The 12,582-nt window shown below is 46.8% G+C and overlaps 2 protein-coding genes and 1 long non-coding RNA gene across 3 annotated transcripts in view; 1 reads left to right on the forward strand and 2 right to left on the reverse strand.

Moving 5' to 3' along the window:
- LOC308574711 overlaps nucleotides 1-12,582 on the reverse strand; it is a 204,586-nt gene that overhangs the window by 68,568 nt on the left and 123,436 nt on the right. The gene's annotated exons all lie outside the window — the stretch shown is intronic.
- The window catches only part of TECTA (tectorin alpha), an 83,523-nt gene that overhangs the window by 50,171 nt on the left and 20,770 nt on the right, over nucleotides 1-12,582 (forward strand). Inside the window, exons 11-12 of the mRNA XM_081172807.1 lie at nucleotides 1,283-1,844; nucleotides 9,655-9,854. Of these exons, the coding sequence (XP_081028933.1) occupies nucleotides 1,283-1,844; nucleotides 9,655-9,854 (762 nt within the window). The remainder of the gene's footprint in view (nucleotides 1-1,282; nucleotides 1,845-9,654; nucleotides 9,855-12,582) is intronic.
- LOC308574640 (uncharacterized protein) overlaps nucleotides 10,035-12,582 on the reverse strand; it is a 44,369-nt gene continuing 41,821 nt past the window's right edge. Inside the window, exon 10 of the mRNA XM_081172739.1 lies at nucleotides 10,035-11,464. The gene's annotated coding sequence lies outside the window, so the exon portion shown is untranslated. The remainder of the gene's footprint in view (nucleotides 11,465-12,582) is intronic.

Here is a 12,582-nt window from a genome sequence, read left to right on the forward strand (position 1 = left end):
TCCAGATACCAAACCTGAGGCTGACGGCCACAAACCTGCAAACCTAAACTGGTAACTACCAGACAGCCTGGTTCCCCCAAGGAGTCAAGGCTGCCCAAAGGATGAGGGAGCAGATTAGGCAAGAAGCCACAGAAGGAAGAAGCAGCCCCCACCCTCCGGTCAAGGGCTTGTCCCTTCAAGGGGTCACACTCCCCAGGCAGGGTGGGTGGAGCTTTGGAAGGAGTGAACTAGAGGGAGGCTCTTATAAGGCCTCAATCAAGGCCCAACTTTCACTGCAGAAAGTTGTGTGCTTGGAGCTGGCCAAGGTGCTGAAACCCCGGCTGCCAGTCCTTGTGGATTCTTGCTGAGAAGAGGTCAGAACCATCTCACATGAGATGGCTGCCCATAGCTCCCTCTCCATCTGTACATGAACACATGATCTGTTGGGTTTTTGTGAGTCAAAAGTGGGTGGAGGTTACTCAGACCAAATATTTGGCATGTGTACTGTTACAGTTGCAGACTGTAAATATTGGTGCACCCTAATCACCCCATTTGTCAGATGACCTGGAGGGTTTATTATGAATCTGTAGGCACACTCCACCTTGATTTCAATGGGTTTCAGTGAACCCAACTTTGAGCTGGATTGTGGCCTGTGTGTTTCACTATTATAAACTAGTGTGTGGTGCTTCTCAACTGCTAGATAGATGTGCCCCTTTTCACGCAATTTTTCATGGCACTGGTGTTCTATTCTCTTTCTTCCAAGGAGCTCAGAGCAATATTTTAACTTGATGACAACCCCATGAGCAAGTTGGACAGAAAAATGGTGACTAGCCCAAAGCTACACAACAATTTCCACAACTTGAGTGAAGACCGGGTTTTCTGCATCAGGCATCTTTCTTTGAAACCCACCTCCCAAAGCTAGTTATTTATTTATTTTGCAAGATTTATATACCACTTGATTGTAGTAAAATCTTAAAGTGGTTTACAAAATGTATTATGGAAATAAAGTTATCAGTAAACAAAAACAAGAAAAAAGTTTAAAAACAACAATTTAGAATGTTCAAAAAAGAGATTAAAATCAATGATAAGCTAAACATTGGATTAAAACAAGTCAACATTCTATGCATCTAGAGAGGCTAGCCTAAGCAAAAATGTTTTTAGTGGGTGCCAAAAAGGGAAGGGAAGGGAAGTGAAGGGAAGGCGCTTGCCACATTAAATGGTTCTTTGCTTACAAACGCAGAATGAGAATGGTGTGACGGCAGTTGCCTTAGTGTCTAGCTAACTTCACTGCATCTCTTTGCAGATCAACAATGAGCGCCTTTACCTGCCCTTGAAGCTTGGACAAGGGAAAGTGAACATCTTTGCCTTTGGTTTCCACATTGTCGTGGAGACCGACTTTGGGTTGAAGGTTGTCTATGACTGGAAAACCTTCCTCTCCGTCACCGTCCCACGGAGCCTGCAGAACAACACGTACGGCCTCTGTGGGCGATACAACAGCAACCCTGACGACGACCTCCAGACCTCTGGTGGCTTTGCCGTCTCTAGCATCAATGAGTTTGGCCACAGTTGGGCCAAGAGGGACCCCTTTTGCCAGGTTGGTTGTGGCGACAGGTGCCCTGCCTGCCGTAAGGTGGAAGGCTTCTGGAAGCCCCAGCAGCTGTGCAGCCTGATCCCCAGCAAGAGCGGCGTCTTCTCCAGGTGCCACAGCAAAGTCAACCCCACCTTCTTCTACAAGAACTGCCTGTTTGACACCTGCATCGATGGTGGCGCAGTGCAAACCGCTTGCAGCTGGCTGCAGAACTACGCCAGCACCTGCCAGACCCAGGGGATTGCTGTAACCGGCTGGAGAAACTTCACCTTGTGCTGTGAGCTGAGCTTGTTTTAATCTCTGTCGTTGTTCATGAAAACTGTCCTTTTGTTCCATCTCCAGTAGCTCCACTGATGTTTAACTGGGATATTTCTGGGTTGTTGTTGTTTTTAAGGGGGTACTTTCTTCTTAAAGTAAGTTTGGGGAGGTGATTGTAGCTCAGGGATAGAGCACGCATTTTGCACACAGAAGGTCCCAGTTTATTATCTGTTTCTTGCATTCACACCCCACCTTTCTCTCCAAGGAGCTCAAGGTGGTGTACCTGGTTCTGCTCCTCCTAAATTAATCTCACAACAACCCTGTGGGATATTTTAGGGTGAGAGGCACTGACTGGCTCAAGGTCACTCACTGAGCTTCATGGCTGACAGGGAATTTGCACCCTGGTTTCCCAGGTCCTAGTCTGACACTCTAACCGCACTGGCTCCAGCTGAAAGGACCAAGTCAGCAGGTGATGGGAATGATTCTCTGTCTGAAGTCCTGGAGAGCCAGTGCCTATCAGAGTAGAGCACCCTAGTGTAGGGAGAAACAGTATGACGTGATATAAGGCAGCTTCTTATGTTACTATGTCTAAAAGCAACCTGACTAGGACCAGGCCTGGTTCTTAGTAAGCAATTGGCTAGATCTCGAGTCTCAACACCACACTTAGGTCTAATTTCCTTTCCTGTTCTAACAACTTCAAAAATAGCTGGCTGTGTGTTGTTAGACATAGCTCCTGCTAATCTATGGCCCTTGAGATGTCCCAACTTACACGGCCAATGGTCAGCAACGAAGAGAGTTGTAGTCCAGCAACATCTGAAGAGGAAGAGGTTCCTCACTTCATGCTAAAAGGAAGGGATGGGCCAGTAAAAACAGAGAGAGAAATGATTTGCCATTGGGAACAACAGCAGAGAAGAGTCTTGTTGGCCAGGCAAGTCAGAAATCTTGACATGGAAGAGCCAGTGTGGTGCAGGGACGCGGACTTATAAAAAATATTGGGGGGGCCCGGGAAAGCTCATGAATAATAAATAAGCTCATGAATATGCAAATAAAGTGGCTCCGGCCCTAAATAGGGCAAGCCACGCCCCCCCAGCCAGCCGATTGGCTGGCTGGGAGGTGTGGCCAGTCGGGATTCCCCTGTTCTCGCGGGGGCTGAAACCGCCAGGAGGAAGGAAATCCCCCCCGGCAGTGCCTTGGCAGTGGCGGTGGTGCTGCGAAGCAGCGAGGCAGGAGCCCCCGCCCCCGGCGCCTGAGATTATTGGGGGGGCTGAGCCCCCCCAAATTTTTTTTTGAGGGGGCTCGAGCCCCCTCAAGCCCCATGGAGTCGGCGCCTGTGGTGTGGTGTAGTGGCTAAGAGCTGTAGACTCATAATCTGGTGAACTGGGTTCGCTTCCCCACCCCTCCACATGCATCTGCTGGGTGACCTTGGGCTAGTCACACTTCTCTGAAGTCTCTCAGCCTCACTCACCTCACAGAGTGTTTGTTGTGGGGGAGGATGGGAAAGGAGAATGTTAGCCGCTTTGAGACTTCTTCGGGTAGTGATAAAGCGGGATATCAAATCCAAACTCTTCTTCTTATAGGGGGTCAAAATCTAGGCTCTAGTTGGTAAGCTTCCTGGCTAGTCTATCTGACACTCGCCTCCTCACTGGCCGAAGCTTGGTGTTGTACAGGGGTCGAGTCCCCACTTTAAGCAAAGGGAATGATGGATTTGTCAATTTCGGGTTCTTGCTATTTCTCATATTTCCCATCTTAATAATAATTATAATAATTTTATTATTTATACCCCACCCATCTGGCTGGGTTGCCCCAGCCACTCTGGGCAGCTTCCAACACATATAAAAACATAAATTCAGTTCCCCACATTTCTACATCCATTTTTGAAAATTCATCCACATTTCAGTGCACATTTTCCTATTGTTTTCACAAAGCAGTTTCCCCTAGTGCCGTACAATTTTGTCCTCTATCCTTGCTAAGTTAACCCTCCTAGCTGGTGCATGTTTGTGTATATTACTAGGCTGGGGACATGCACGGCAAGGTTTGGATAAATGCAAATGTCAAAGGATGACTGTGCTTTGATTCACATATCGCTCTGCAAAAGCTGAACTGGGCAGGTCTGCCTTTAAATGCGAGCTGAATCAAATATCTCCCCTCATCCCTAATGACACCTCTCAGGCCTCGGATTTCACAAGGGCTGTGAGCTTGAGCATTGGCAGGGGGATTCTTATTTTAAATGCACAAAGCTGGCTGGCGAGGCTTTTGCCCTGGGTGCTGAAGAGTCAGCTGTTTGGCAGTGTTCCACAGTTCATCAGTATGGCTGGCCTGTAGCAACCATCCTTCTGCCCAGTTCCAGGTCACTTTGTGTCCACTTTGCAACAGCAGATTCAGTGTTATTAACTGCTCAGGGAGACATCTGAAATCTCCTCAGTTCTGCCTCTGACCTCCCTCTCAGTTTTCTTTGCCTCATTTAATGATTGCTCTTTAAGTGGAGAGCATGTTGTTGTGGTTGTTGTTGTTTTTAATCTTTGCGAGACCCTCTGAGGTACGCAGAAGCGGAGCTCGGCTTGTATCAAAGATGGACAACAGTTTCATGATGCTGAGGTTTGCAGGAAGGAGACAGTGAGTGAATTGCTAGGAAAGGGAAGAAAGAAAGAAAGAAAGAAAGAAAGAAAGAAAGAAAGAAAGAAAGAAAGAAAGAAGAGCTTCTCTGTGCCAAGGTTTCCCAGAGAGAGGCAGAGACTCCGATTAGGGCACCTAATGACAAAATGGAAAGTATTGGATAAAAATGACACAGATAAGAGGAGACAGCGGAAAAGAATAGCTCAACAAATGCCTCAACATGAAAGAGATGTGTACCAGAGTCACGGAAGATTATCTCTCATGTCACCGGCTTCATAAAGGAAACGCAGCCACAAGAGGATGAATTATGGGTTGCTCCCTAAATCTGACAGATATTTAAGCACTCAGCACAAAAGCTCACTTTGACTTTGGCAATTCCTTGGATTCATTGCTGCAAACCTGCTGTGGCATCTCCTAGCAGCCTGCCCTTGATCTGGCTGCTGTAAAAGTTGAAGCTGTTGTCCTTGTATTGTCTGGAGTGCCATGTGGGACAAATTTGCCCCAGAAATTAGCTCACCAACAGGGGAGAGGCCATAAGCTGTGATTGCAAAAGGTGCCTGTTTCAGTCTCTAGCACAGGGAGGGGAAACCTCAGGCCTTGGAGCCATGTCCAGCCCTCCAAGTCTCTGTCTGGCCCTCAGGGATCTTCCCAGGCCACAGCCTCTCCCCAGCCAGGTATCCTACTGCTTCTGCTTTGCAGAACCTTGAGTATTTTTGCCTGGCTGCAGCGTGTCCTTGAATTCTGATAATACAGTCTGCACCTGTATCACAATTGTTTTTTGATGTTTAACCATTTGTGTGTTTGTTGCCCCTGGGCTATTTTGGAAGGAAGAGTGGGACATAAATTTAATAAGCAATAGCGACAAATAATAATGAAAATGTGATGATGCTGAAAGTTATAAAATTAGAAGGAAAGCAAGCAAACAAATAAATAAATGATACTAACATGTGCTTCATTGGATATTCATTGGAGGATAGAGAGGGGGGTATTTAGTAACAGGTCTGCTGTACAAAGGTAAAAAAACAAAAATATGTTAATTGCTCCATTCAGTTTTGCATCTGGCCCTGCAGGCTGAAATAGGTCACTCCTGATTGCACCCCCTCAAAAAAATGCACCTGGGGCAACGGCCTCCCTAGCCCCCCATGCTATGCCACTGGTCAGATGTGTAGCTTCATACACTCACTTTGCTTTTGAAGCACTGTCTAAATAATAAATGCATTTGACTCATCCAAAAAGAACTGGGGCTTTGTGAGTATTCCAATCCAACATTTACAAAGCACTTGCTATCACTGTAGTCCTTGCTCCGAGGCCTAGAAACTTTACTTGTAGCAGGGGGGAGAAACAGCCTTCTCAGTGTGAGTTGCATGCAGAGTGCCATTGTCTTTGCCAGGAATGCTGGGTCTTGTTTGTGGTCCTTAACAGGAAAAGACATATCACTGGGATCTGGGAGCACCAAAAACCAGCACCTCTGCCATTCACTGTTCCAAGGTAAGCTTCTGGGGGATCTTGGAACAGAGGGAGACAGATGTGGCTCACTGGACTGAGCCAAGCACAGTCTGCCTAATTGTAATGAGAAATGCTAAACTTGTCCGGACAAGACCTGCTTGTTTCCAACCTGTTGTGCTACAGAGTAGGCCCACTGAAGTTACTAGACATGACTAATGTAGGATCATTAATTTTGGTGGGTCTGCTCTCAGCAGAAATTAGTTGGCTACAACCAGCAGTTCAGTAGCAAATTAAAAAGTGGTGGGTCCCTTAGTAATAGTCACAGCCACACTCCTCCTAAGATTACACAACCATCTAAGATTATACAATAATAATCATTTGAGATGCATTGCAATGATCAATGCAGATATCTCTGTGTTGCCTTTCAGCCAGACGTATTTTCTGTGCACGCACATAGGCAAACAATTTGGAGTGCTCCGCACCATTCTCTTAAAACTGAAGCACCTTGTGTTTTCAGAGTTCTTAAATGCTTTGCTTTGGAGCATCCCGTGGCTAAAAAGCTCTCTTTTCATGTTGACTGTGTGGCTCTAGGATGTTGGAGACAGGGACCCTACTGCAGAAATAGTAATGAATTTTAAACCCACTGCAACCTCATCACTGAATACAAACCTACATAAGGAAGGACAGTCAGCTACGGCATTCTACCAGATTGTCCCCTGCCAATGTACCAGGTGTCCTGTGCCTTCACCAAGGTGGAAGGGGAGTCTGGTACCCCCTCCCCAGTTAGAAGGGAAGAACTGTTAAACAAGCAAAGGTATTTTTCTTGCACATCCAAACCCCGTTCTGGGAAGATGTAGGTTAAATCTCTAGTCCCAGTGGCAGTTGTTCTTCATTTGTCAAATGCAAATGTTATTAGTTTATACATGCGAGCAAAAGAGTACGTATTTGTTCTAAGGAGGCTTGTCTCTGTGGTCAATAGGATTACAATGTACCGTTCAATTACGCTCCTGATAAATGAAGATGCAAAGCTACTCCGGCAGGCAGACCGTTTGGCAAATCAATTGAAAAGTCATTTTCATCACTAATAAGATTTAAAAATTAAATTTGGATCATTTTCTATTCACAAATTGATGGCCTAAATCAGCTCTGCGCCTGAAATTCAAGGACCTGAATGCAGCTGTTAGATGGGGAGAGGAGGAGAAGCAGAGGACTTGTGGATGTTCTCCATTCTGCCCTTTCATCTTTTGAATGTTTGTAGTAGCTTGGCTTTTCAGACTCTCATAGGGTGGATACAGTTGTTTTTCAGAGGCACAGAAAGGTGCTCTAGAAGAGCAGGGAGGTCAACAGTAGGTGGCGCCAGAGCGACTGGCAGGCACAACCAACTTATTCTAGTTTCATCCCCATCCTTCTTTCTGAGTTCTTCAAGGAGAGCACCAAGGCTAGATCGTTATTCATTTCATTTCATGGGCAAAGCCTGCCGGATTAGGCCAACGGCCCATCTAGTCCAGCATCCTGTTCTCATAGAGGCCACCCAGATGCCACATGGAAACCCTCATGCAGGACCTAGGCACAAGAGCACTTGCTCCTCCTGTGGTTTCCAGCAATTTGCACTCAAAAGCAGTACTGCCTCTGAATATGGAGGCAGAGCATAGCCGTCATGGCTAGTAGCCATGTATCGCTTTCTCCTCTGTGAATTTGTCTAATCCTCTTCCAAGCTGATGGCCATCAATGCCTCCTGTGGAAGCAATTTTCAAGCGGGAGGCAGCTGCCCATCAGCGTCAACACCTGAACTGGATGTAAGTAGGAAATCAGGCAGGTCGGAGCTGGTGGAGGGCAGACTAAAGCTGGTAGGGTAGTGTGCCATACACTCTAATGGACCAGCCTCCACTTTGGTTGTATCTGGTGCGCGCGCACACACACACACACACACACACACACACACACACACACACTTTTAATCCTCCTGTCATTTCTGATCAAAGTTTTGATGCACTACCAAAAAAATAACCCCAACCCACTTAGGTCAGAGGCTATAAGGAACTGGTTTTGCTTTTCAACCTGGAGTGGGGGGACAGCCAGGTGTCTAACCTCCTCTCCCCACGGCCTGCTGTTACCCACCTTTTTGTGTCAGGTTGACAATAGCAGAGGAAGCAAACTGCGGCCTCAAAGGACTTGATCTGGCCTCAAGACTGCCATTTGCTGACTCCTGTGTTGGTCGGTGGAGCTGAAGAAAGGTGTTTGCACATTGTCAGCCTTGGTGTCTCTGTTGTACTGGTTTCCAGTGGCAGAGGAAGGGGTGGGGAGGCGGTGTGCCCCGGGTACCATCTCTCGGAGGGGTGACAAGAAGGCACCCTGTGGGGGGCTCGCCCCGCCGCCCCAGGCTGGCAGCACGAGCCACTGTCATCGCACTGCCACAGCCGCGTGTGGAGGATCTGGAGAATCCCTCCGCCGTGAGCGGAGGAGCGCGCTCCCACCTCTGCAGCTACGAGTGGAGGATCCCGCCACCACCATGAGCAGAGGATCCCCCTGCCACTGCTGCAGCCGCAAACAGAGGATACCACCAATGGCGCTCAAGTGGTGCTGGAGGTATCGGTGCCACTGTGCATGCATCGTACGTAGCGGTGCTATGCATGCACTGTACGTAGCAGAGCTGCGAATGCGCTGCTGGCAGTTTGCCCCACCCCTGTGGGCGGTTCGCCCCACCGACACCCCACACCAGGTGCTTTTCCTTCGCTGCTGCTGGTTTCAGAACTCTGAATAATATACTGTCTCTCTTCAGATCTCCAGATTTTCTTGTGTTCAGAATAGAGCCTTCTTCATTACAGTTCCCATCTAGGTATTAGGTGGCTTCTCCATGGTAGGACCGCCTCTCCTCAGTACAGAAGGTCAGACAAAAAGCCTACCCAGGCCAACTCTCTGTTCTCACAGGGGTCCACCTAATAATAATAACAACAACAACAACAACAACAACAACAACAACAACAACAACAACAACAACAACAACAACAACAATAATAGTGGCTTACCTTTGCTCAACTCATCTGTGCCTGATATCAGGCTATGCTTGCGTCTCTTTCTTGTCGTTTGACCGTAAAGTGTCTGGAGCCAACGTGCCACGTAGATCTCCTCCCCTTTTCCTGTCTCTCAATAAGTATTGTCTTCATCAGTTGGAGAGGGAGAAAAGGAAGCAGTCCTTTTGGCTTAGTCTATTCCTTGGTGGCAACTGCAGCACTGAATTTTAGAGGGAGAATGAGGAAGATGGTGGCAATTTCCCCCCATATTTCAGGTTCCTTGTTGGGGGCAATAGTGCTGAGCAAGGGGGGGCACTGCTTCTCCCACTTGGTTTCAAGGACAGAGGCAATGCATCTCTGGGAATTACAAAGAGCCAGTGTGGTGTAGTGGTTAAGAGCGGTAATCACGTAATCTGGGGAACCGAGTTCACGTCTCCGCTCCTCCACATGCAGCTGCTGGGTGACCTTGGGCCAGTCACACTTCTCTGAAGTCTCTCAGCCCCACTCACCTCACAGAGTGTTTGTTGTGGGGGAGGAAGGGAAAGGAGAATGTTAGCCACTTTGAGACTCCTTTGGGTAGTGATAAAGCGGGATAACAAATCCAAATTATTCTTCTTCTTCTTCTTCTTCTCCGGCCCTTGGTCATACTGGGCCTTCTGGTGTGCATGCGCTCCCAAAGGCAAGAGGGGAACATTGAAGTTTGACCATCAGGCAGGGGTGTGTTGCCGTGTTAAGAAGCTTTTCCTCTTTTTTTCCCAGCGGTCAGCTGCCCTCCCAACAGTCACTATGAGAGTTGTGTGAGTGTGTGCCAGCCCCGCTGCGCTGCCATCCGGCTGAAAAGTGACTGCAACCATTATTGCGTCGAAGGATGCCAGTGTGATGCAGGCTACGTCCTCAACGGCAAGAGCTGCATCCTACCTCACAACTGTGGCTGCTATTCTGACGGCAAATATTACGAGGTAAGGCACCAATTCCAAAATGGCGGCTCCCAGGGCTTCTCAATTGTTTTGTGAGCATCTTCTTAGTCATAAGAATATAAGGAGGCTTCTAGTCACGTTGGCTATGATCTGCCTTCACAGTTGGAAGCACAGGAGCCAACTCTTAGAGGCCGAGGAGTCTACAGCCCCCCAATAAAATATTTGAGGGGTCTGGGGCCCCCAACGCTGATGGACTTTGCCATTCAAATGGGGCCTGTGCATTGTGTCATGTGATCGATTATGCAGGGCAGGGTTTATTTGGGCTCTCCACAATATTTTGTTCAAGTTGGCACCCCTTGCATGTTTCCCACAGGCAGATCTGGTTGGCCCCTATGAGAACAGCACGCTGAACCAGATGGGCCATTGGACTCAACCAGCAGGCTCTTCTTTATGTTCTCAGGTTAAGATTTAGGAATAGTGGCATGTTTCACATTAACTTTCTTATCCTCCAAATATTTTCTTTGAAGTATGTTGTATTGATTTCGATGGGCTTAAGAGTGCTATTCCCTACCCTAGTTCTGTATCTGATGAAAGCGAGCAATAGGGATCGGCTCTTTTTGAAAATATTGACTGATGGTGGAGAAAAGCACCCTGCAAAGTGTCTTTCCTTCAAATAACCCCAGGGTCAGGATTATCAAATACCCCCAGGGATCTGCCAATGTGGTGGTGGTGGGGATGCTACTTATCTGAATGGGGAGCAAGTTTATCGCTTTCTTTTTACCTTGCCTGGCATCGTCTATGTTTTGGTGGACTCAGATAAGCTCCCTTTTAAAGGCAAAACTCATCTTAGAAGTTCAAACTACTTTTAAATTGAAATTATGAGTGTTTGCTTGCATGGTTGTTGTTTTTAAAAAAACAATTAAAAATGCATATATGTATTATATTCTTTCTGTGACTTGGATGAATTTTCCATGAGGATCAGGCTTAAAATATCCAAAGGGGATATCAGAATGAAGCGGGATCCTGCTCAAAAGCTCCTTTGCATTCATCAAGATTCATTTTTAAAACATGTGCCAGCAAATCTGAAGCACAGCTTTCATGGTTCATGTTGCTTTAAGGAGGAAGGGGGGGGAGGACCTCTCTGTTTTAACGAGGGCTCTGATGCTTCCATGCTGTCATAAGCGTTGCATAAAAACGAGGGTTTCTTCAAGGAGCCCTCCTCATCTATATTCTTCCAAGCAGCAGCAACAATGACAAAAAATAAAAAAAATAAAAACCAGCTGTAGAATTTGAAATCGCACACTGCAAATTATGGTGTTTTTCTACCCTAAGCTGCCTGTGGGATTGGATTGTAAATGGTTTCCAAATGAGAAGAAACCAGAGGATGGAGATGGAATGCTCTCTATCTGCCGTCGTTGCGTCTGACAATGTCTCTGCCTTAATAGCTTGATTTTGGGGGATGTAAACACAATGCCCTTGGGAACTCGCTCGCGCTCCTTCAGAAGGGTGAAATTTCCTCATAGATAATTTGCGGGTGCTGCAGGCAGCCGTCTCTCTCTCTCTCTCTCTCTCTCTCTCTCTCTCTCTCTGCTATGCTAGTTTGCATTGCTGTCAGCTTTCGGTCTCCTTCTCCATTACCTTACAGCGTGATCCTGAAATAATGAACAACGCTGGTGCATTTAGTGGCATAGTTCTGTGCGTTATGTAATATTAATCAGTTTAATCCACACAATGGAATGACAAATTCCCTGTAATGAGGCTGAGCTTCCAGACTTGCTTTTGCATGGTGGGGTGCGGGGGAATACTGCAAAATTAAACTTTAATTTGATGACCTCATTTGCATGAACCGAGAGGGAGATCCTTCCCTGTTGCTTATGCCAGTGTGACTACTGAATCCCAAGGATTTACTCCTAGTTTTTATAAATTCAGAAAGATATAAATTCAGGAGAAAAGAGATTTTTATGCTTTGAATTCACTGATCTGAAATAATAAATTGGTGAGACAGGAGCACAATCAGAAACCAGAATGGAGCCTTCTTGTTTTGTTTTGGGGATAATGAATAAATGTGTAGCATTTCAGTGATGCCCATAGTTCCAGCTTGTGACAGCCCTCGTTTTTTAATACTAGTCCTGATAAATCACTATCCCTATTTGTCTCTATTTTTGCTGTTTGCTGATGCCTTGTAAAGATTTTGGCAGTGTGAGTTGCTAGAGTTGTTGCCAGTCTTCAGAGCTGAGCTTCCAACTCAAGTTACATCTCTAGGTCAGAAGCAGGTTCTTCTTGCATCTAGTGCACATGCTTAGAAATGTATGTTCATTGGCAGTCTGTCGTGTGATAAGAGCACATGATTTGCATGAGGACTCAAGCCCTGCATTGAAGAATTGAAATTCTGGAGAACCACAAAACTTGAAAGATCATGTTGTTGTTGTTTAGTCATTCAGTCGTGTCCGACTCTTTGTGACCCCATGGACCAGAGCACGCCAGGCACTTCTGTCTTCCACTGCCTCCCACAGTTTGGTCAAACTCATGCTGGTAGCTTAGAGAACACTGTCCAACCATCTCGTCCTCTGTCGTCCCCTTCTCCTTGTGCCCTCCATCTTTCCCAACATCAGGGTCTTTTCCAGGGAGTCTTCTCTTCTCATGAGGTGGCCAAAGTATTGGCGCCTCAGCTTCACGATCTGTCCTTCTAGTGAGCACTCAGGGCTGATTTCCTTAAGAATGGAGAGGTTTGATCTTCTTGCAGTCCATGGGACTCTCAAGAGTCTCCTCC

The sequence above is a fragment of the Podarcis bocagei genome (assembly GCF_964188305.1).
Source record: "Podarcis bocagei genome assembly, chromosome: 15".
Classification (NCBI taxonomy): Eukaryota; Metazoa; Chordata; class Lepidosauria; order Squamata; family Lacertidae; genus Podarcis; species Podarcis bocagei.